Source organism: Callorhinus ursinus, unplaced genomic scaffold (assembly GCF_003265705.2).
Source record: "Callorhinus ursinus isolate GAN/ISIS: 27379988/994484 unplaced genomic scaffold, GSC_fseal_2.0 scaffold13, whole genome shotgun sequence".
Taxonomy (NCBI): domain Eukaryota; kingdom Metazoa; phylum Chordata; class Mammalia; order Carnivora; family Otariidae; genus Callorhinus; species Callorhinus ursinus.
Window position 1 is genome coordinate 29,089,165 of NW_027397075.1, and position 22,176 is coordinate 29,111,340.

At 36.7% G+C, this 22,176-nt stretch overlaps 1 protein-coding gene across 2 annotated transcripts; it reads left to right on the forward strand.

Moving 5' to 3' along the window:
- Nucleotides 1-27: 27 nt before the first annotated feature.
- GORAB (golgin, RAB6 interacting) lies at nucleotides 28-19,739 on the forward strand. Of its 2 annotated transcripts, XM_073900003.1 has the most exons (5): nucleotides 28-179; nucleotides 5,948-6,305; nucleotides 8,505-8,606; nucleotides 10,817-10,957; nucleotides 17,532-19,738. In XM_073900003.1, exons 1-5 carry the CDS (start codon nucleotides 119-121, stop codon nucleotides 17,986-17,988), a joined length of 1,119 nt encoding a protein of 372 aa, XP_073756104.1. In that variant the 5' UTR covers nucleotides 28-118; the 3' UTR covers nucleotides 17,989-19,738. The 2 variants fall into 2 exon arrangements, with proteins under 2 accessions (XP_073756104.1, XP_025733820.1); XM_025878035.2 differs by lacking the exon at nucleotides 28-179 and having other exon boundaries at nucleotides 6,170-6,309; nucleotides 17,532-19,739.
- The last annotated feature ends 2,437 nt before the right edge of the window (nucleotides 19,740-22,176 follow it).

Here is a 22,176-nt window from a genome sequence, read left to right on the forward strand (position 1 = left end):
GAAGCGTTCATTGGTTGGCCGGCCGCGGCCGGGAAAGAACCCGGATGTGCTTGGTAGTCGTGTTGGCAGTCGAGGCTCTGAGGTTTGGGCGTTCTGGGGGTGCTGGCAGCCGAGGCGGATGGCGCGGGGCTGGGCCGGCTTCTCTGAGGAGGAGCTGAGGCGACTAAAGCAGGCTAAAGGTAACGGGACGTGCCGGCAGAGATTTAATCTTTGGGTCTGTTGGGGGAAGGGGCGGGGCTGCAGCTTTTGAAGGGGAAGGGGGCGGGAAAGAGGGTAATGTGTTGGTGTTTGGGGAAGGAGCTCTAATGGGAAGAGGGGATTGAGGGGCTCCAGAGGTGAATGTACTGGGAGCCAGGGAGGGAGGGGCGAGTCCAGGGGAGTGGGATTTTCTTTTACAAAAGAAAGTTCAGGAATCCATTTCAGGGATTTGGATTTGACTTTTTCCTGTGAAAGGAATGGGACTTGGGAGAGGAAGTGAGCCTACAGCCTAGCTGTCTCCTATGGGAAGACTGCTGCATAAATCAATGGCTGGAGAGTTGGGGTCGGGTAAAAGAAGGAGGAGGGGCACAAACCATATTAGAATTGTGATGAATTTATCAAAGTTGACAATGGTTGGGAAGAAGGAAGCACCGGGATCTGAATAAACGCAAAGAGACGATGCTTTTCCTGATACATCTGGAGTCTTGCATTCACTTCTGGTTGCCAGACGACTTATGTAATTCTAACTCTTGAGAGTGAGAAAACCAAGAGTTTTTGAGAGGCTACATGTGAAATTATACCTGTTGACTTTGTTGTAAGCTAAAAGTTTGTGCTTCCCTCGCTGGAAGTCGTACTATTTTGTTTTCTTTTAATAAAGGAATTACTTTTGCTGTTATTTGGTGAGAAACTCTTCGTATAAACTATGCTTTGTTTGTGGTTGAAATTTCGTGAAATTCTGTTTGGTGATCCTGGTAGTGGACACTACATCACCCTGAGTACCATAATTTATATACTTTACTGTGGGAGAAAATTAAATGAGCCCTGGCATGCTTTTTGTTAGAGTTTGTGATCAAATTGGATGTTGCTCAGGTAAGTCTGTGCATTATTAGCATAGATTTAAAAATAATCTAAGGCTGACAAGTGGAAAAGGAAATAAAGTAGTAACATAAGGCCAGTGTAGATTATATAGATTTAGGAATTTTTGACTGGTCCAGAGGCCTTTAAAAAATTGTATCATAAAAGTTATACTACAGTGTGTAATTAATTGACTTTAGCTTGATGTTCTCAAAATCTTTTGTTGTGTTTTGAACATCTGTTCACATATTTGAACATACAGAATACAAGTATTCCTGCTTTTGGTCTGACCCAAAGTTAGAGGTGTCATCTTTTGTATTACACATACTAAGATGAACAAGGCATCATCCTTGCCTTCAAAGAGCTGATAGTCTAATGAGACAAACTATAATATAATGGGTAGTAGAAAATTTACAAGAGCTTACTACAGAGCTAGCAGGAACCTGACTGTGCTGGGGGTTGGGTGGAGTTTGGGAAGATTTCACAGAGATGATGTGTTGGCAGAGGTGAGTTTGCCAACTAAATTATAACAATAGATTCATTATGTAGAAGTACATTTCTAAATATCTCTGCAATTTGGGATAGAGTGGGGCTGGAAGGACGTTAGCTTCGAGGCCTGTCATTCCATAGTGAGATGTTAGAGCGTAGACACCAACCACTAGTCTATGTCCATCCTACGGAGCATCTTTGTACACTCATAGCCAAACACCGCGATTGGCATGTAGATCTCCTAGCTCTGCCTCTAAATCTTTTGCCTTGAATTTCTCATTTGTAAAACTAGAAAATCTGGATTTTTAATTTTTAAGGCTCCTTCCTTAAAAATTCTCCAACCTTAAAAATATAATTAAGTAATCCTTGAAGATGGAGTTGGTTGCCAGCAAAAGTAAGCATGACGGTACTCTAGAGAAAACCATATGCACATTAGGAAAGATCAAGAATGTTCTTAGCATTCTTTTTTTTTTTTAAAGATTTTATTTATTTGAGATAGAGCGTGCACACAAGCAGGGGGAGTGGCAGGCAAAGGGAGAAGGAGAGGGAGAAACAGACTCCCCACAGAGCAGGATTGACACAGAGCTCAATCCCAGGACCCTGGGGTCACAACCTGAGCTGAAGGCAGATGCTTAACCCAGTGAGCCACCCAGGTGCCCTGTTCTTAGCATTCTTATTTATAATATTAAAAAGGTGGAAACAAACCAATTGTTCATTTAAAAAAGTGGATAAATAAATTGTAATATAACCATCCACTGGATTGCTTTACAGCTATGGGAATATATGAAGTATACCCACATGCATTAACGTGTAAATTTCATAAATATAATGCATGAAAAGAGCAAGTTGCAGAAGAACAACCTGATACATTTGTAGAAGATCAAAGTCATACAAAGCAGGTATATTGTTTTGGGAAAATAGGACATCAAAATACAGGATACTAGAAAGGCAAGGGAATATTACCAGGAAGGGGCAAATACATAGGGAATTTCAAAAGTATTGGTAATGAAATCAAGTTGAGACAAATTATGCTACAGTAGCAAATAGCCCTAATATATCAATTGTTTAAAATAATAAAAGATTTATTTTTCACTCTAGCTTCATGTCTAATACGGACTGTCAGGTCACTCTTTTCCACATAATTACTTCATATTGTGTTTTGGTGCTATCATTTAGGAATTCACCATGGCATGAGAATTGAGCATTGGTAACTAAATGCTTCCATCAATAAATTATAGGTGTCACTCATACTTACATTTCATTTAACAAAAGCAAGTAGTATGATTTGGAGGGCAATAAATACAATTATCTTATGTGTTCCAAAAGAGAGGATAACATGTCTATCATTAAATAGCAGTTATGTCTATTATAGTCATGTTTTATTTGTTAAAATGTTACTATTTTTAATAATCCATACAGGTTGGATATGTCTATAACACATACATGTATTTGATGTATGACTTATTTCATACTAAAAAACTGGAAATAAAAAAAACAGTGCCACTACAGTGCCATCAGTGTCTAAAGAAAATATTCATGAGTTATTTATTCTTGATACTAGTTCTTTGCCTGGTATATTATGAGTATCTTCTCCTCTGAATATCTTCTCCTAGCTTGTAACTTGTCTTTTAACTTTTACGTTTTGATGAAAAAGTATTTAATTTTAAGGTGGTCAAATTCGTCAACATTTTTGTGTCTTAAGAATTTACTACCCTACCATTAGGTGGTAGTACCCTACCATAAGATGTTAATCCTTATATTCAGTTAAGAGGTTTTTTGAAGTTTCTTCTTTTTTAATTTTATTATGTTATGTTAATCACCATACATTACATCATTAGTTTTTGATGTAGTGTTCCTTGATTCATTGTTTGCATATAACACCCAATGCTCCATGCAGAACGTGCCCTCTTTAATACCCATCACCAGGCTAACCCATCTTCCCACCCCCTCCCCTCTACAACCCTCAGTTTGTTTCTCAGAGTCCATAGTCTCTCATGGTTTGTCTCCCCCTCCGATTTCCCCCTGCTTCATTTTACCCTTCCTCCTATCTTCTTTAAGAGTTTTTAACAATCATTTTTATTATAAGCTACAACAGATTCAAACACTGCATAAAGAAATGTGTTTCTAATAAGAATTTTGAAGTGTTGATTTGCCATTAAGTTCTTAACCCATTTGGAGAATGTTTTGTTTGTTTTTATATGGTGTGAGGTATGGATCTGATTTTATTTTTTCCATATAGTAGTTTTTTCCTCAAGTCCATTTATTGAATGATTCCACCTTTTGCTCTTGATAGGCCATGCTATCTCAGTCATATACCAGTGCTTCATACCTGTATGAACCTGTTTCTGGGTTCTTTGTTCTATTTCATTGGTCATTTTGTCTATTTCTTTGCTCTCTGTTCTATTCCGTTGGTCTGTCTATTCTTTCATAATACCCACTGTCTTTATTACTGTGGCTTTAAAGTGGGTCTTGAAGTCAAGTACTGCCAGTCTCCAGTTTTGTTCTTCACAATATTATGTTAGCTATTTCTGAGTCTTTTGCCTCTCCATATAAACTCGAGAAGCATTGTGTCAGTATGGACATAATATCGTGGCTGGGATTTTGATTGGGATTGCAGTGAATCTATAGATCCAGTTGGGGTGAACTGACATCTTGACAGTATTGAATCTTCTATTCATGAATATGGAATATCTTTCCATTTAGTTCTTTGATTTCATTATCAGAGTTTGTAGTTTTCTTACAGATCTTGTACTTACTTTCTTAGATTTATTCCTAAGTATTACATTTTTTTTTTTTTAGTGCTAATGCAAATAGTATCATGTTTTTAACTTCAAATTCTACTTGTTCGTTGTTGGTACATAGGAAAGCATTTGACTTTTGTATATTAATCTTGCATTCTGCAACCTTACTATAATGGTTGATTAGTTCCAGGAGTTTTTATATCATATGTTCTGTTTTTAAGTGGACTGAATTTGTTTATTGTTTGGTTTATTATTCGTTACTTGTTTATTGTAGCAATTTTAATCTTATACACAGGTTCTGTGAAAATGCAAAATAGATTGGCAGCGGCAGTACTGGATTTCATAGGGACTATTAATTCAGCTAAGTGAGTGTAACTGGGAAGTGAACAGACATTTTCTGATGGTGTGAATAAAGATCAGTGGTTAAGAATAAGTTCCTGTCCTAAAATAGAGGAGGCTACTTTGTGTTTCTGGCAAAAGTCAACAATAATAACATTTTAACAAACATAACAATAATAACATCAAAAATGGTACATCTATCTTTTAAAAATATTTTCTTTACCTATCTCATTTAATCCTTACACCAATTCCATGAGTTAAGTAGACCAGGTAAATTTCCAACCCCTTTGGCATAGGAAGAAACTGAAGTATGGAATAATTAATTGACTTGCCTAAGGTTATTGAGCTGGACAAAAGCAGTACTAGAGCTGTGACTCCAGAGCGTTTAATTCTCCTTTGGGAGATTTAAATACCAGGCTTGTGTTGCTTCAGAAGTCAACGTGCAGAATTTCAAAAGCCCTATTTAAGTTCATTTACAAGGACTTAATCACAATTTCATTTCCCAGGTATTTTGTAAATAATACCATTTACAGATCTTATTAAATATTGTGTGAATGTGAGTAAATTCTCCAGTACTCTGTCTTGAAAGGTTAACACTGGCATGGACAACCCAAAAAGTATAATAGGGGTATTATTTATTTTATAGTGCTTTTTAAAAAAATTTCTCCCAGTTGTTTTATCTTCCTCTATTGGTTTGCTTAGACTGCTATTAAAATTAGCTTGCGTATATTAATTAATGGCTAACTGACTTTGGGGAACACAACCTTGCACTGCTCTGGAAAATGAAAGGGTTTTAACAATTGAGGGTTAACTAGCATTCTTAGAAGTAAGAGATTTCATTCAGTTATACTTTATGCATTACATCTACCTGTGTATCAGATTGGCCTAAGATCTGCTATTCTTTAAGAAAGGTGCAGCCCATCTGTAAACGCAACCACCATTTTATTTCAGGAGAGCAGATAGAATCATAAATCAAATTTAAGACCTATCAAGAATTCATTTGTCTACCTTGTTTGGTCAAATTAGTTGATTCTTGAGGCAGTTCTCAATTCAAGTTGAAAAAGAAACCTTGCTTTTTATTCTGAGGCCTAACTCAACAGACAAATGGACTTCTTAAGGTAAATTTTGAGTTGGGACAGTATGATTGGAGAACTGTTAAAACGCTACAGGAAAATGGGTGTTTTTCCCTGGGCTTTTGTGGTAGAGGGGAGAAACCCTGTAGAATTATTATCAAAGCTTAATGTTAATGCTTTATTTTCTTAGAGAAATTCTAATTATTTGCTGCTCACACAAGGGAATTTTTCTCCATTCTCTTTTTCACACAGATCCATTTGAACCACAGCGGCGTCTTCCTGTGAAGAAAAGTCGACAACAACTTCAACGAGAAAAAGCCCTTCAAGAGCAAAGCCAAAAACTTGGACTTCAAGATGGATCAACCTCAGTACCTCCAGAGCAGCTGCTTTCTGCACCAAAACCAAGCTTTAATAGTTCAAAACCACATTCTTCTTTCCCGGTTCCTTCTAGTCCTCTTACACTTACCTCTCCTGTTGGTGATGGAAAACCACAGGGTGTTGAAAGTCAACCAAGGGAACTGGGACTTGAGAATTCCCATGATAGTCACAAAAACGCCGAGATTCTACCCCCGAAGCCAGATTACAAAATGGAAAAAAAGAAAGTGGAATTGTTAGTAAGTCTATATACCCATGAGACTTTCTCCATTTTCCATTTTTTTTCTCCTTTAGGCTTTGAAGAAATAATAGTTTTAACATTTTCTCTTTCATATTCTAACCTAGAAGTGTAATGGATAACCTGTTAAAGATTAGCTACGCCCTAAATGTGTTGTAAACCAGTCAGTGTTGGGTATGTTATACATGTTATGTCACTTAGTCTTTGCAGCAGCTTTGCAGTACCAGTTCATGATTTTCACTCTGTAGATGAGATATCTTGGACTCAGAAAAGATAACTTTATTCCTAAAGCAAATACATAGCTAATAATAACAGAGTTGGGGTTCACATACAGGTCTTTCTGGATCCAAAGTCTCTGCCCTTTACCGTCACCAGAAGCAGTTCTTATGTGTAGTACTCACTCCACCCCCATATCGAACCTATTCTTCACCTTCCAGACTGCATCTCCATTGGCCCAGAAAAGGGTGTTTGTGAAGAGATACAAAGGGATGGTCAAAGAAAAGTTGAAATTTAGGAAATTGAGAGAACTAATAAAACGATTCAGCTCCATCATTAGATTTCTTTTTATTCTTTATTTAATGTGCTTGTATTAGAAACAACCTCCAGAATTTAGAAACATTCTTATGGAAATTGCCATTCTATCACTTGTGAATTCTCAAAATATTTATCCTAGAGCTTATGTTTTAATATCCACTCATGTTTTGTTTCCTCCTGATTTATCAGGATGTCATTTGTTTCTGTTTTCCATTTTCTGAGTCTTTCACAGTATCTTAGGATTTCTCTGATCCGGATTCCATGCTATGAGTTCACAACCAAGAAATCATTTTTTTAAATTTTTTATTGTTCTGTTAATCACCATACATTACATCATTAGTTTGTGATGTAGTGTTCCATGATTCATTGTTTGTGCATAACACCCAGTGCTCCATGCAGAGCGTGCCCTCTTTAATACCCATCACCAGGCTAACCCATCCTCCCGCCCCCCTCCCCTCTAGAGCCCTCAGTTTGTTTTTCAGAGTCCATTGTCTCATGGTCGTATCCCCCTCTGATTTCCCCCCCTTCATCCTTCCCCTCCTGCTATCTTCTTTTTTCTTTTTTACAAGAGATATAAAGCCACATGACTTATGAGAACAACATTGAACAAGTGCATATATTTAAATGTCTTTAAATGTAGTTTACCAGCATAGACCTGAGACAAGCAGGGGAGGGTGGGTTTAAATTGAGCTGGACAATTTAGATTGAATGTTGTTAGGAAAATAATTTTTTTTTTTAGGTACTTGGGAAAATTTTCATAGAAGACATGCAGTCTTAAGAACTGTCATTGAAAAAGAGGAATTCTGAGCCTATAAGAAGGGGAAAGGAAAGCTCTATCCTACGGGATGCTCAGAGATGGCATCGCATGTCTCTGGAAGAGGCAAAAGCGAGGCCAGAGAAAGTAGAGAATGAGGGAGGTGAAGAAGGATGTGGAAGCTGAAGTGGTTACTAGGTCTCGGACTAGAGAATTTTGATACAATGGACATAAGAAATGTCAATAAAAGTAATAAATAGCTTTGTCATGACCTTGTTTGAGTTGACATCCAGTTGTTGAATTTATGGGAAATTTTAATCTACGTCTTTCAGAATTGAACAGAGGGAAAACTGTTTTCAGATCTTTGAAGTTTCTCAGTAGTCCAACATTCAAATCTTAGCTCATGGTGTTTCGCTCTGTTTAAAATTGTTTGAGATCTGGAAAGAAGAAAGCATATTGAAAAAAAATGAATAAAATAAACATTGGTTATTTTGCTGAAGGTGTTAGGTGGTAGAGACTTTCATTATAGAAAGCTCTAAAAGACAGAACATGACATTAGCTACATACCAATTTATTTTGCTCTCCATTTTGCATCTAATACATAATTAACTTATACAACTTTGTTCTCCTAAGAAATGCCATAGTACTCTAGCTTCCAGTTTGTGGCTTCCTAGATTATATACATATAATGGATTTCAAAGGGCCAGTTTATGTAAGCCTTCTTCAAATCATAATCTTTGTTCCTATTAGAACAAAATAATGAGCTGCAGATGGGTTCCTTTTAAGAGGGTTTTTGAAAGAAAATAGACATAATCTGCTTGATTAAGTTTTATACATAGGGGACTGAGCCTGGTAAGGTATAGGATGGGGTTTCAGAAACTACTTTTTATACTTTTTTTGTTCCCTAGGCAAGAAAAATCTCGTTGGGAAGTCCTCCAGCAAGAACAGCGGCTAATGGAAGAGAAAAATAAACGTAAGAAAGCTCTTTTGGCTAAAGCTATTGCAGAAAGGTGAGGCACCTGAACTAGGAGAGTTGTTTGTAATCTGCGATCAGTTCTGTCATGTTTTATATTTGTTTTCCCTTGTCTCTTTTGATAAATTGACGTTTTTCTCTACAACTTTCATTTTTAATTTGTTTTTGTAAAGTAGGTTCCACGCCCAATGTGGGTCTTAAACTCACAACCCTGAGATCAAGATTCACATACTCTACCGACCAGCCAGGTGCCCCTCTACAGTGTTACTTTTAAAGCTAACTAAACAAATTATGCTTTATAAATGATACTGAAATTCCGATGTTTATTTATTAAGTAGGACTTTGTAAGCCAAAATTGTGAATACAGGTGCAATTAAAGCTTCAGAATCAGCATCAGTGTTTTCAGTTTTAGCCATCTACACATCTGAAGGAAGTGGAGAATAGCCGTCAGTATAAGTGCATTAGCAACAAGTGCAGGTTTTAATTTTGACGTGGGGATGTTTTAATCATGTGATATGTAGAAAAGTAAGATTATTTATTCCATATAAGTGACTTCCACTCCCAGAAATCTTAATTGTGTTTTTCTATGGACGTTTTCCTTGAATAATTTACCTCCCCCACTGATACATGATACAACCTTTCATCAGTGACTCAAGGTCACCATTGTGAGCACTCTGCCCTGTTGTGTGCATTTTGATATTTCTGTCACCTCCCAGTGTCAGTTTGTCGGCAGTCGCTTTTCCTTTACTGCACTGTGTTGGCCTCCAACAGCAACATTCCCATTTGAGCCACTTTCCACCCCTCACCCACTCTTCCTGCCCTTTTAGTTTGTAATTTCCGGTGTGCTGTGGCATTAGGAAACCAAGCTTAGTCAGTGAAGCAATGATTGAGAATAGGGAGAATGAAATGCAAGCGAGTATTCTTGGCATTTTCTTTTCAGATCTCCAGAAAAGCCTGGCAAAACTATTGGTTATTGAAGCTGACGTATGTGTCGGGGGAGGGGAAGGGACGGGGCTAGAGAGAAAGGCAGGTAGGTATGTGAGAGTCATTCAGAATTTTATCTGTCAGGGATATATGTGTTTGAAATGATGATTTTTTTTTTTTCTCCAGCTGGTCCCCCTTGATCTTTCATGAAACATAGGAAACATGCAACTTACTGAACTTACATTTCAAGAAAAAAAATGTGATTATTGAAAGTGAATAGTGATTTTGGAAATCACTTCAGTAGTCTTCATTTTGGAAATGGTTGGGGAGGCTGTTCACTGGGGATTTTACAAAAAGATTTATAGGCTCAGCACTTGTTCTTTACATGTATTTGGTTGAAGACAGTATTGGTACAGGCGGAAAGTAGGGAAATATAACCTGATTAGATATTAATAAATGCACCAGCAAAGTACTTGAAGTAAAAGAATCATACTGGTAACTTTTGTAGGCAGAAAACAAGGGAAAATGCATAATGGAGTAGAAATCAGGAGAATATAAGTTGCAATACAGTGGTTTTCTGGGGGAGTTTATTCTGTGAGAATGGGTATGAAATTTTGAAGTAAGTGAAATCAGATTGAAGGTTGGCTTTTGTATTTGTTTATTCTGTTTCTTCAGTGTGTCATGTATTTGGAGGTGGTGAGGGGACTGAGGTTGAATGTGCTTTTAAACAAAGAAAAAAAAAAGAGTATTGGTTTTGAGCCCCAGAAAGAATTTTGAGGAACTGTAGTGCCTAAAAAACAAGAATCAAAGTAATGAAAGTTCGGGGGAAATGGGTCCTAAAAAGGTTAAAACCAAAAATACAAAGAAATGGTGTTTAACAAAACAAAAAGAAATGCAGGCATCAGTTCTTTTGTCCACTAAGTATCAGACAAATGAAAATGGGCTTAGCAAGAATTGAAGGCTAGAAATTTAGAAAGGTTTGTTAGGTGTTCCATGTAAAGAGAATACAGATATATTCTTTCAGTGCCTGTTCACATTCTCATGGAATGAAGAGAGACCTATAAGTGAACTATTAGTTTTTTTTTTAAATCTTACTTTTTCCTTTGTGTATTGGAATAATAAGGGAAATAGCACAAATGCAGTCTTAGAGATATATCAAAATGTTGCCAGCATTTTATTTCAATTTGTGCTGTTTTTTTTCTAATTTTTTTAAAAATTATATATTAAAATCATATTGTATATACAGTAGGCTGCTTTTTTCACTTATATTGTATATAGATACGTGATTTTAAAATGTCTTTATTTTTCTACTCATTTTTCTAGATCTAAAAGAACTCAAGCAGAGACCTTGAAACTAAAGCGGATTCAAAAGGAGTTACAGGCTCTAGATGACATGGTGTCCGCTGATATTGGAATCCTCAGAAACCGGATCGATCAGGCCAGCCTCGAGTATTCATATGCTCGGTGAGTTGAGGGAACTCTGAACCAGGAGTCAGAGTAAATTAATGTTTATTGCTACCTGGGCCAGGAGCTTTCAGGTGTGTTGTCATTGAAGCCTCATAACAATACCGTTAGGTGCTCTATTTATCCCTATTTTGTACTCAATCAAGTGTCTCTTCTTTTTGAAGTCTTCCTTAACTTTCCCCCATCTTTGTTCATATTCCTGTTAGAGCGTTTCTTGCATTATTTATTTGCATTTTAGTCTTTCTTGCTAAACCATCAGCTGTGTAATGTTTGGGACTCTTAAGTGTCTGTATGACTTGTCCCCAAATTCTATTATTCTAACACCAAGTCTGCAATTTTTCTATTAAGAAATTTTGATTATCTGAGATGGTTCTTAGAGATTATCCTAGTTCTCATTTCAGTTTTCATCAAAGAAAGAAAACCTGTTTTATTTTTTTAAAAGCCTTATGAGTATTTTTTTTAATTTTATTTTATAATGTTACATTAGTCACCATACAATACATCGTTAGTTTTTGATGTAGTGTTCCATGATTTATTTTTTTCATATAATACCCAGTGCTTTATATGAGTATTTAAAGAAAATACCACTCTGTCTCGAAAGCTTGAAGTTTTTCCTCTTTTTTTTTTTTTTTTTCTTTTCGATTGTATTCTGTATATAATAGTTTGCTATCATGTGTTTTCTTGGTTTCAACCACTGGAATTTTTTTAGTGAAAAATTCATCGTGGAGTATTTTTAAAATGAACTAACACATGTAAAGAATTACATGAACTTTGCAAGCAGATAAAAGGGCAAAAAATTAGGTCCAATTTCAGGGTTTTCAGTCCTTTCAGCGTTGCTTTAATCATCCTAGTTTGTCTTTTTTCACAAGGGAATGCCGTGTTAATGACTCAGTTTTGCATCTCTCTCTGTAACACTAGAAATCAATCAGAATGCCTCATTAGTCCAGGGTAAACCACAGCATCAGAATGTTTATATAACAATTTAATAAGGCGGAAATGCTTGATGATGGCTTTTAATTCACTGTTTATTAAGAAAGAGGTTTGTGGTGTCCCTGTGATTTTTGTAATTGTTGCTTTTATTAATTAACTGCTTAAATTAATGCCATCAGTAGCTGATAACTGGAGGTTCCAGATTTCTATTTATAAGGTCATTAAGGAGGTAACCAAGATTTTATTAAGATAAAACTAATCCTAGATTTTTAGCATATTTTATTCTCTGTAACTTAAGTTTACCAGAGGAACATTCTTTTGCCTTTATAGCCCTTTACGTGAATAATTCAGATTATTATGGATACCTCAACAGAAAATCATCTCATTATGTTTTAATTCTGTCCTAGAGGAGGCTGGAGTAGGATGCATTTGTATGTTGAACATAATATAAGAAATGTCATAGTTATAGCCTTCAGAGAACCACAAAGAAAGTGGGATTACTGGTTAAAGAAGAAAACATCCCGTAATATACAAACATGTTTAATGAAATTTTAGCAAATTTTTATATTTACATAAAATTTTACATCTTTTAACAAACTAAAGAGGGCAATTTCTCATGGTACTGGTATTGACATAGTTGTATGTGAATATCCATATTGTATGTGTGAGGCTATTTTTAAAAATCTAAGCTCTTGAGATAAGTCAAAGAGAAGCCATAGACGATTGTGACTAGGACCAGCATTGTATCTGGTTCATGCATAAGATTAAGACAACATTTTCTAAATTTACATCTGTGGTTATTGAGAAATTAGAGATTGGTGATAGAATATTGTGGTTTAGATTTATACTGGTAGCTAATCCCCAGGGCAACCAGTTTCTATTGAAGATTTCCTTGATTTTTTTTTTAAATAAAAATAATATTGTAGTTTTATAGTACAATGCAATGTCCACAAAAGGTTCTTAGATAATGAATAGTCCAGAATTTGCTTTAAAATTGGCTTCTATAGAGCACTGTTAGAGTAGACCCCTTTAAGGAGACCAGCACTTGGAGTGAACCAAATTGAGAGTTATTGCTGTTTGCATCTGTGACTCCCAGGCTGCCGTATGCTGCATAGACCAGCTTGTGAAATAGAGTGGCTGTGTGTAGAACATTTCTTTGACCCTTCATGGACCAGGAAAAACTATAATCACTGTTAGCTATTTATGTTTAATAGACATTCCCATTAACATGTACACATTCATGTGCATACATGTACACACATATATACGTAAATGTTTTATGTATAATTTGCAGAAGTAAAAATAGGGATTGTGGAAAAAAACTTTATTAAAAATTTTAATAAGAATGTAAGCATAGCAGACCTCTTTATGTCAAGTAACTTGACTCCCAACATTATAAAAAGCTGAAAGAATGCAGTTACATCCTTTCACAACACTTTCACAACACAAGACGGTCAGAGTACTTGTAAAATACTGTGTGATCGAGTTCTTTCTGTTGGAATTATTAATTCTCTGAGAATAACATTTCCTTTTTATCCTCAGAAATATATTTTTCAGTCATTGACTCTGATTTTGAGAACAAGTTCATCTAGGATGTGTTTTTCTGAAGTCTCATACTCGAGATTTCATGTATGTCATTGGTGTCACCATCTAGAACCTAGACTGTCTGTTTTGGCCTTTGTATTAGGTTCCTAGGGCTGCCATAACAAGTTACCACGAACTGGGTGGTTTAAAACAACAGAAATTTATTCTCTTACCTTTCTGGATGCCAGAAGTTTGAAATCAAGGTGTTGGTAGGGTCAGTCTTCCTTCACAGACTCTAGGGAAGAATCCATCCCTTGCCTCTTCAGTTTCTGGTGGCTGTAGGCACTCCTTGGCTTGTGGCTGCACCACTAAGTTCTGTGCCTCTGTAGTCACATTGCTTCCTCCTCTTCTCTCTCAAAACTTCCTCTGCCTCTTTCTTAAAAGGATACATGTGATTATATTTAGGGTCCAACTGAATAATTCAGAATAAACTCCTTTCAAAATTGTAAACTTAATCACATCTTTTACCATATAAGGTAATATTCACAGATTCTGGGGATTAAGAAGTGAATATCTGTGGGTGGTCATGTTTTTAGCCTACCACAAATCTTAGGATTTGTCTAATAGCTGCAAAATGTCTTCATCTGTCAACTTTCTCTACTTTGTCACTGTGGGCAGAAAATGAAAAATACTAATTCTGAACTGTGTTCAGTGAAAGCTGAGAACAGATTACAGATATGATGTTTCTAGTCTTTTTTTTTATCTTTTTGAAAGATGATGTGATACTTTGAACAACACAATAAGGAAACTAAACAATGATGATTTATTTCACTGTGGCATCGTCCTTTAGGTCATTCTATCATTCTCTGTTTTCTTATTTTTTTTCCTGCAAAATGGGAATAATTGATGAGTAATAAGGAAATAATTCCCAGGGTTACAAAATGGCAGAATGTTTCAAGATATAGCAACAATATATCCTGTCTCAACAATCCTGTAATGCATCTCAGATGTATAAAAGGATCCAGTGAACCCATGTAGTAATTGCAAAATGTAGTTTTATTCTATCCTTTCTTAGGATAAAAACCTTGATATGTTGATCCTTACAGATAGTTAGAACTGCTCAGAAAAGGAACCAAAAAACTGAAAGTGGACCCATGGAACCTAACAGCATGCCAAGGGTTAACTATTGAGTTCTTAAAAAATTTCAGGATACCAAAATCAAGAGACAGATTCTAGAACCCTTTAAATAACATTCATTAAATCACTCGATGTCCCTTTAAAATAACAAAACAATTCTGTAATTACATTTCCAGTTCAATTTAGCTTACTGTGTTATATATAATGCTCGTATTATTCTGTTCCAAAACATGTCATCATATTCTGATTTGGTATTATCCACCTGACCCTCCAGCTCATAGTGCAGTTTGTGAAATTAATCAATATTTCAAACATAAATCACTCTGTGCAAGAATATATATGCATGTTTCTGGCCAGAAGAACTTTAAATAAATAAACAAAATGCAAAATCTTCAGTGATTTATCCAGGGTGAAAGATCAATGGAAACCTAGGGACCTATTTGCAAATTTAATTTCAATTCAGCATTCATGAGCTCCATCAGTAAATCTTTACTGACTTTGGCTGGCCGAGGGGACCTCAGACCACAGAAAGGAGGTTTGACTTGGGGGGAAGGGGCAAGGTTTTCATATACCTGTAGAGAATATTGTCAGAGCTCTTAAGCTTGATGCAAGAACATTCATAAACAGGATATGTTACAAAGTATGGAAATAAGGGATTCATATGTCCAACAAAGCTCCTTTGGAACAATTCTTTTAACATAGAGAGTAATTGAAAAACAGCTAACTTTCTCATTCTTACAGTTACTAGATGACAGTAAAAAAAAAAAAAATTAAGTGCGGTAAATGAACATTATGTAAATAACAGTTTTCAAGTATAAATACTGAGTCCTTAAACTTTGCATAATTTTAGTTTTAGTTAGAGTACTCATTTAGTGATAAACTAGCAATGCTTTTTGATTCTGGTGCTCTGAAGGAGAAGTTCTGTTTCTTAAGTGCCTGCCAGGCACTGGGCTAGACGCTTGCCCTGTTTATACTGTTTAATCCTTAACACTCCTGTGAAGTAATAGTATCATCACCATTTTACAAATAAACCAAAACTCAGATGAAGATACTACCAAGGGTCACTATACTGGAGTTTTCAGACACTGCATGTATATTCTCCAGCCTCTTCCTTAGGAACCTAGCTGTGTTTTATACTCATGGTGCTGACCCTGGGGCACACCTGATTAGAACGAAGATGGGCTACCAACTCCAGAACATTTAATCCAAAGGCTAAATAGGGGTGGTTCAGGCATGGCTGGACACTAAGCTCTGTTCAAACTGATGTGAGCCAAGCTAAGCCAACCCGGGTCCTTCCCCTGGAATTCGAACACTGAGAAATTGAGTGGAGTGAATTTGATGTAGAGCCACAGCTGGTGGCCATATTGGGCTATGAGTATGATTGGAAAGCGAAAATGAGAGAAACTGGTTTCTAAGCATTAAAGAGAATAGCTTTTGATTCTGATGACATGCCTGTGAAATTGCCTCTTGTATCCTACAATAAAACCCACTTTTCACCTGAGCTAGTTTGACTGGGTGTCTGTTCTTTACATCCAGAAAAGGCCTTGACCAAAACAGGTACATACACAGTAAAAGGCAAAGGCAGGTTTTGAACCATGGGTTTTCTAAAATCAAAGCCTTTCATTTTTTCACTATATTCTTTTTCAAGACAGAGAATCTTGTGTTAGGAGATACAACTTTCTGTTTTGCTATAACTGTAGTACCAGAAATTACTTACTACATTGCGTTGATGTAGGCAGTCATAACAGGTAAGGCACCATGGCTTTCACAACTGGTAGTGGTTATTAAACTGAACAATTAGTTGATAAATGTGGGCCAGTCTCTTTTCCTGGCCAAAAAAAAAAAAAAAGGGAACAAATTATATGGAAAAGGCAAAAGACAGTGAACCGACATATGATAATTTTTCTTTTTGTGTCAACCTAATACAAAAGAAAAAAAGAGAGATCACAGGGTGACTTCCCCAGTAGAATTACCTTATTTCTAAGATTGGCGTTGCCTCTCTTTGCAGTTTACATAAATGTAAATAGATAAAATGCCTTAATCAAAGTCTAACAGTAATCTGTTGTTGCAGAATGGAGAGAGAACAACTTAACCCAGGGATTCTCAACCGGGGGCAGTTTTGCCCCTGAGGAGACATTTGATAACATCTGGAGACCTTTTTGGTTATTACAAGTATCGGGTGCTACCAGCGGGAGTGGGAGAAAGTCAGTGATGCTGCTGCACATCCTACAACGTACAGGACAGCTCCCCACGACAGAGAATGATATGGTCCAAGTTGTCAATAGTGCCAAGATTGAGAAACCCTTCCTAAACCTACCCTGAAATGTTTCTGTTCTACTTGATGCTTGCTTTTTGCCTCACCTAATACCATTTACATTCACCTTGCAACCACTGTCCATATCCTTCTCCACCAAAATTCTTCCTTTTCTAATCCACTAATCAAGAGATGCAGATTTTCTACTTTTTCCTTCTCCTGTTGTTTTACCTCTCATACATTTTGACCAATTGTGTGCTGGAGCTAGGTTGCACTGGTTCACAAGAACAGATTTTGTGTATCTCTTTCCAATTCTGCAGTCAGTGATGGCACATTAACTGCCTGAAATTGGCCATAGTGGTGGTAGTATTTATAATACAGAAATTGACAAACACTGCAAATCAGGGCTCTCCCTGACCAGAGCTAGCTCACCACTGAATTAACCTCTCAGCCTGCTTTCATTCAAGCCCCGCTTCGGGAAGAAGAAATGAATGCAGAAGAATGTCATTACATTAGAAGGGCCCAAATGTGGATGTTGTAAAAGTTTGAGCAGGAACAGCCTGGTTTGTCTGACATGTAGGACAAATGTGCATAAAATATTAGTATCCATGTCTTCATTATACTTCCTTCCCCCCCAATTCTGGAGTTTAATTATTGTTTTTAGGCCCTCCTTTGAATGTCTTCTTAAGTGGAAAACCAATGGACCAATCTTTGTACCTGTCCCTACAGGAAGCGGTTTGACAAGGCTGAAGCAGAGTATGTTACAGCAAAGCTAGATCTCCAGCGTAAGACTGAAATTAAAGAGCAACTCACTGAACACCTCTGTACAATCATACAGCAAAATGAGCTCCGCAAGGCCAAGAAGTTGGAAGAGTTGATGCAACAACTGGATGTACAAGCTGACGAGGAGACTCTGGAGCTTGAGGTGGAGGTGGAGAGATTGCTGCATGAACAAGAAGCCGAAGCAGAGAAACAGGTGGTTCATTTGGGGAGGCCATTTCAGCCTTCTGGGGAGAGTGTGACATTAGGATTTGCCGAAGAGAACAAAAATCGTCAAGAACACGCCGCTTCCCTAAAGGTAGATGAACAGTGTGAAAATCCCGGCAGCATGCCCCTTCAAAATCCAGACCAAAATCAAGAAGTTAGAACTCCTGTAAAGGCCATTTCAGCTGCTCTGACCACATGAAGTGCCAGTGTTTGTTCACTCAGCTATGCAGGATTCAGTAGAGTACGCTTCAGATTATGCCATGAGCTCGAATAAGTGTGCCTTTAGAATGGTGTTAATTTTTGAATCCCTGGTTAGTTTTAGTATAACATGTTTGACATTCTAAACCCTCAAATTATGATTATTTTATACGTAGGCACACAGTTTACCTTGATCCAGGGCCAGTTCCCTCGGTGTACCCTGATGACTGGGTGAAAACAAATGACCCAAATAAGATGGAAGAAAAACTATATGGTTAAGAGTGTTGTTGGACCAGGTAAATATAGAAAAGTAAAATGGAAAATACTCAGCACCTCATCAAACTCATTTGACTTCTAGGAGAGGTGTTGATGAGAGTCCTGTTTTATGTAGTTAGTAGAGAGACACCAAAATTAATGTGAAAAAGAGCAGGAGAAAAATACTAACAAAAGTAGCGTGTTGAATTGTCTATTGGATCTTACTAGAGCTGCAAAACACATAAAGAAAGACAGCTTCAGTAACATTATTTTTGTCTTCAATTTGCCTTTTAAATGGCTTTAATTCACAACCTGAGTTTTGATTGGTTTATACACACACACAAATGTACCACTAATACATATAATTTTACTATTAATGTATTGTCTTTAATCAGCACATTGATTAAATTGAGACAAAACATTTCTACAGTGAGGCTAAAACTAATACAGAAAACCTATCAGTACTTTTGATTATCAAAAAAATTGATACACTTTTTTTCTAAAGTTATTTGTAAATATGTATTGCTGTATATAAATTATCCTGTCATAAAGGATTTAAATTGCTAAAATGGTGATTTTCTTAGTATTTTAATAGTTTGTTAATTACTATCATTAATACTTGACCACCACGTTGTGCTATATGTGAATGTGTAAATACTGTTGGTTTGTCACAGAATCTGTGAATTTCACATTAAATTGTGATCTATTTATCAGAAATTCCAAAAAGTACAAACACTACATTTTAAGTCTTAAAAAAGAACTATCATAAAAGAGAATAAGGACAAATGTAATATTGTATTTATAATAATGCTGAAAAAGTTAGGGCCATCCTATTTTTAAATGAGTTTGAGGGTATTCTAGCAGTGTGGATGAGCTATGTATTTTTATATTATGTAATTTGAGTTAAAATTATAGCTTTCCATTACTGACTTACCTAAAGAGGCATTTATATAGATAGTTGTGTTTTTATTTATGAATGATATTCGTAAAAACTGAAAACATCATTGTCCAATACACTCTTATTTTTCTAAGGAATAAACGAGTCTGATACATCTGTAATGTGGTCTTTTGTTTACTGTTAAAAAGGTCTCACTTTAGTACGTGTTCTTACGTGCTATGTGGTAGTCATGTGCCTGTATCTTCATGTGGTAGATGCAGTCATCTGCTTTTGTATGAGCTTCTGTTAAGGGGAATTCATCAGTGAATGAGGTTCTGTAACATCCGCTACATACAGGGAGCTAGAATCTGATTCTCAGTCAAAATATTTATAAGGTATACAGAGAAAGGAGAACCATGAAATAAATGAATTGGAAGGGACCTCAGAGATCATCTGATTTTATCATCTCTAGAGAAGAGGAATTTGAGAGCCAGAGATTTCACTTATGGCATGTTGGCCAACTGGCTTATTTTAAACTTAAAGTGCTAGTAACGTTGCAGTTCTAAAACTCTTGGTGTATCTCTTACATGTATCAGACCATAAAGTTCATTGCATCCCTCCACTTGAAAATTTTGTTTTATAACCCATTCAGGGATTGTGTTTGTGCTTGTGAAATGCTTTCAAATATGTCTATAAAAGGTCCACTGATACCATTATTTTGAAAAACTTGCTTTGCTTGGCTTTCCCAGGGTGGTATCCGAGTGCTCAGGTGATGATATAAGTGACAAAGTTATATTGCATCAGTTTTGTACAAGGCAGCTGTATTCCATGTGTGGGAGGAATAAGAGCAAATGAAGAAGTGGGGGCTCGTTGGTATGAGGACCATATGCACTGGCTTTGCCAGGATAGCCCTGATATCTTTTAAAATCATAAAACACATTCAAAAGACTTTGATATATGGATTCACAAATCCACAAATAATTGTTACTTTCTGTGAAGGAACTTAGGTTCAAAATTACTGCCCTGAGTTTATTGGAGCACTTTGTAGAGCTGTCCCTCTCTGGAGTTGAACTCCTCTTCTCTTGCTTCAACTTCTCAAATAGTTGGAGCAAAAAGTTGTCGGGGCTCTTAATGTGTAATTTAGGAGTTAACTACTTCGTGTTCTCTCACTTGTTCTCTTTGAAAGATAACCATTGGTAGTCATTTTCACTTGCCTTAAAAAAAAATCATACTCTGAAAGGTAAACTCGAATTCCTGAATTTAAGAATTCTTATACATTGATTCCCACTACTTTCTTTAAATAGAACCATTTTTATAGGTTTCAGAGAATTTCTTAAAGCATAGTTCTCATTGCATTTAAAATACAGTGAGAGTTTTTCACGCTCTTCACCTCTGCATAATTCTACTGAATTACAGCACTTGTAGGTGGTAAATCTTTGTGCTCACTGAGAGCACAGTTGGTTTCCAAGTCAGATGATAGAAGTCTCTGATTGGAATTTCTAGAACATATTTTATTGCTAGATTGGCATTTGAATTATAGAGTAAAAAAGCTATAAACCTCTTTCATTCTTTGTTTGGATTTAGCAACATAGTACTCTCAAGAAGCTTTAAGTATTCAGCAACTTCCTCTTCCGAAACATTGGCACAAAACGGACTCAAGTTATTCTGACCCAGGCCATTCCCAGTGACCTTTATAAATGATGTTTTGGGTTTTGTATTTCTAAGGAGCCAAGTCAGCATTTTAAAAGGCCCTGATAGATATAACTCAGTCTGCCAGACAAGACCTGGGGCCACTCTGGACCAGGGTAATTATACCCCCTCTCAACATAGATCTACCCCAGGCCTGACTTGAACTACTCTCTGGAGGGATGAAGCAGGACACTATTCTCCATCTGCCTTTCCCTTAATGTCAACTACTTTTGCAAGCTCCTAATCCCAAACAGCTGTCTTGAAAATGCAACATTATCTCTTTATGAAATTGATCAAACCACTGTGTGTAGCTACATATATGGACAGAGCCATGTGAGAGGTGTATGATCTGCCCCTTTTGTCCTTAAGCTTATCATCTACCTGAAGGACTGAGATTTATACTCAAAGGTTGATACAGAACATAATGTCTTCTTGATGGGAGGCAAAATGAGCGATTGGAACACAACATGGATGCATCCTCCAGAAGTCCCAAATTTTTAGAACACTTCTAATTTTAAATATTCTGTCCACTTTTTTTTTTTTTTTGCAATCTATGAATGTATCTAGGGCCTGCTGTATCTTTCAGTTTGCCTTTAGTAGTAAGGAGCAACACATGCACAACTAAAACAACAAAAAGCCTCTGGTATACAACATGTACACGTTCTGAGTTAAAAAAAAATTATAGTCACCACCAGAGTATTGAGAAAAGAGGAAGGTTTTGCATGATTTAAAAGAGGGGCGGGGCACTGGGATTTTTTGGTGCAAAAAAACCCCAAGTATTAGAAAAAGTAAGTACATGCCTTTCTGACAGAGGGTTGATAGTGTCTTGTGTGGAGACTAGCGTAAATATAAGAGCTCATTGCAACAACTCAAGGTCTTGCTGACTCAAGGGGCAATAATTATTGCCCAAGCCAGAACAAGGTGGAAATGGAACAGACTCGTGTGAACTCAAGGATAACTCAACATGGATGGGTGTTCAAGATCACATAGAAGAGAGGTCTTTCCAAGCCAAATGACTCTAGGAGCCTAAAATAGAGCCATAATTAAGCAATAAGACGTGACAGGGAACACATTTCTCAGTGATTATAGCATGCCTCAAGGGATAAGTCATTAGGCCAAAGGTTCATGTGATGAGTGAAATAATAACCCTGTAATGTATAGCATCACACTGTTAGAGGGAGAAGGAGAAGGAAATGAATAATCGGAGGTCGAAGAGCATTTCATGAGCTATTCCAGTTTTGGGGCAATACATCCATGTGTACAGTACATGTGGCCATTAGTTCTACCCAGCGCCCGGAAGCTTGGAATTTACACCAGAGCCTTCACTTATAGTAAAACCCTGCAGAATTGTCCATCTTCTCGTTTTCT

Excerpts from the sequence above, each read along its gene's own strand:
- GORAB (XM_073900003.1), top strand. The coding sequence starts at position 119 with ATGGCGCGGGGCTGGGCCGGCTTCTCTGAGGAGGAGCTGAGGCGACTA. Across the intron at positions 8,607-10,816 it reads GCTAAAGCTATTGCAGAAAG|ATCTAAAAGAACTCAAGCAG; the intron begins GTGAGGCACCTG and ends TCATTTTTCTAG. Across the intron at positions 10,958-17,531 it reads CTCGAGTATTCATATGCTCG|GAAGCGGTTTGACAAGGCTG; the intron begins GTGAGTTGAGGG and ends CTGTCCCTACAG.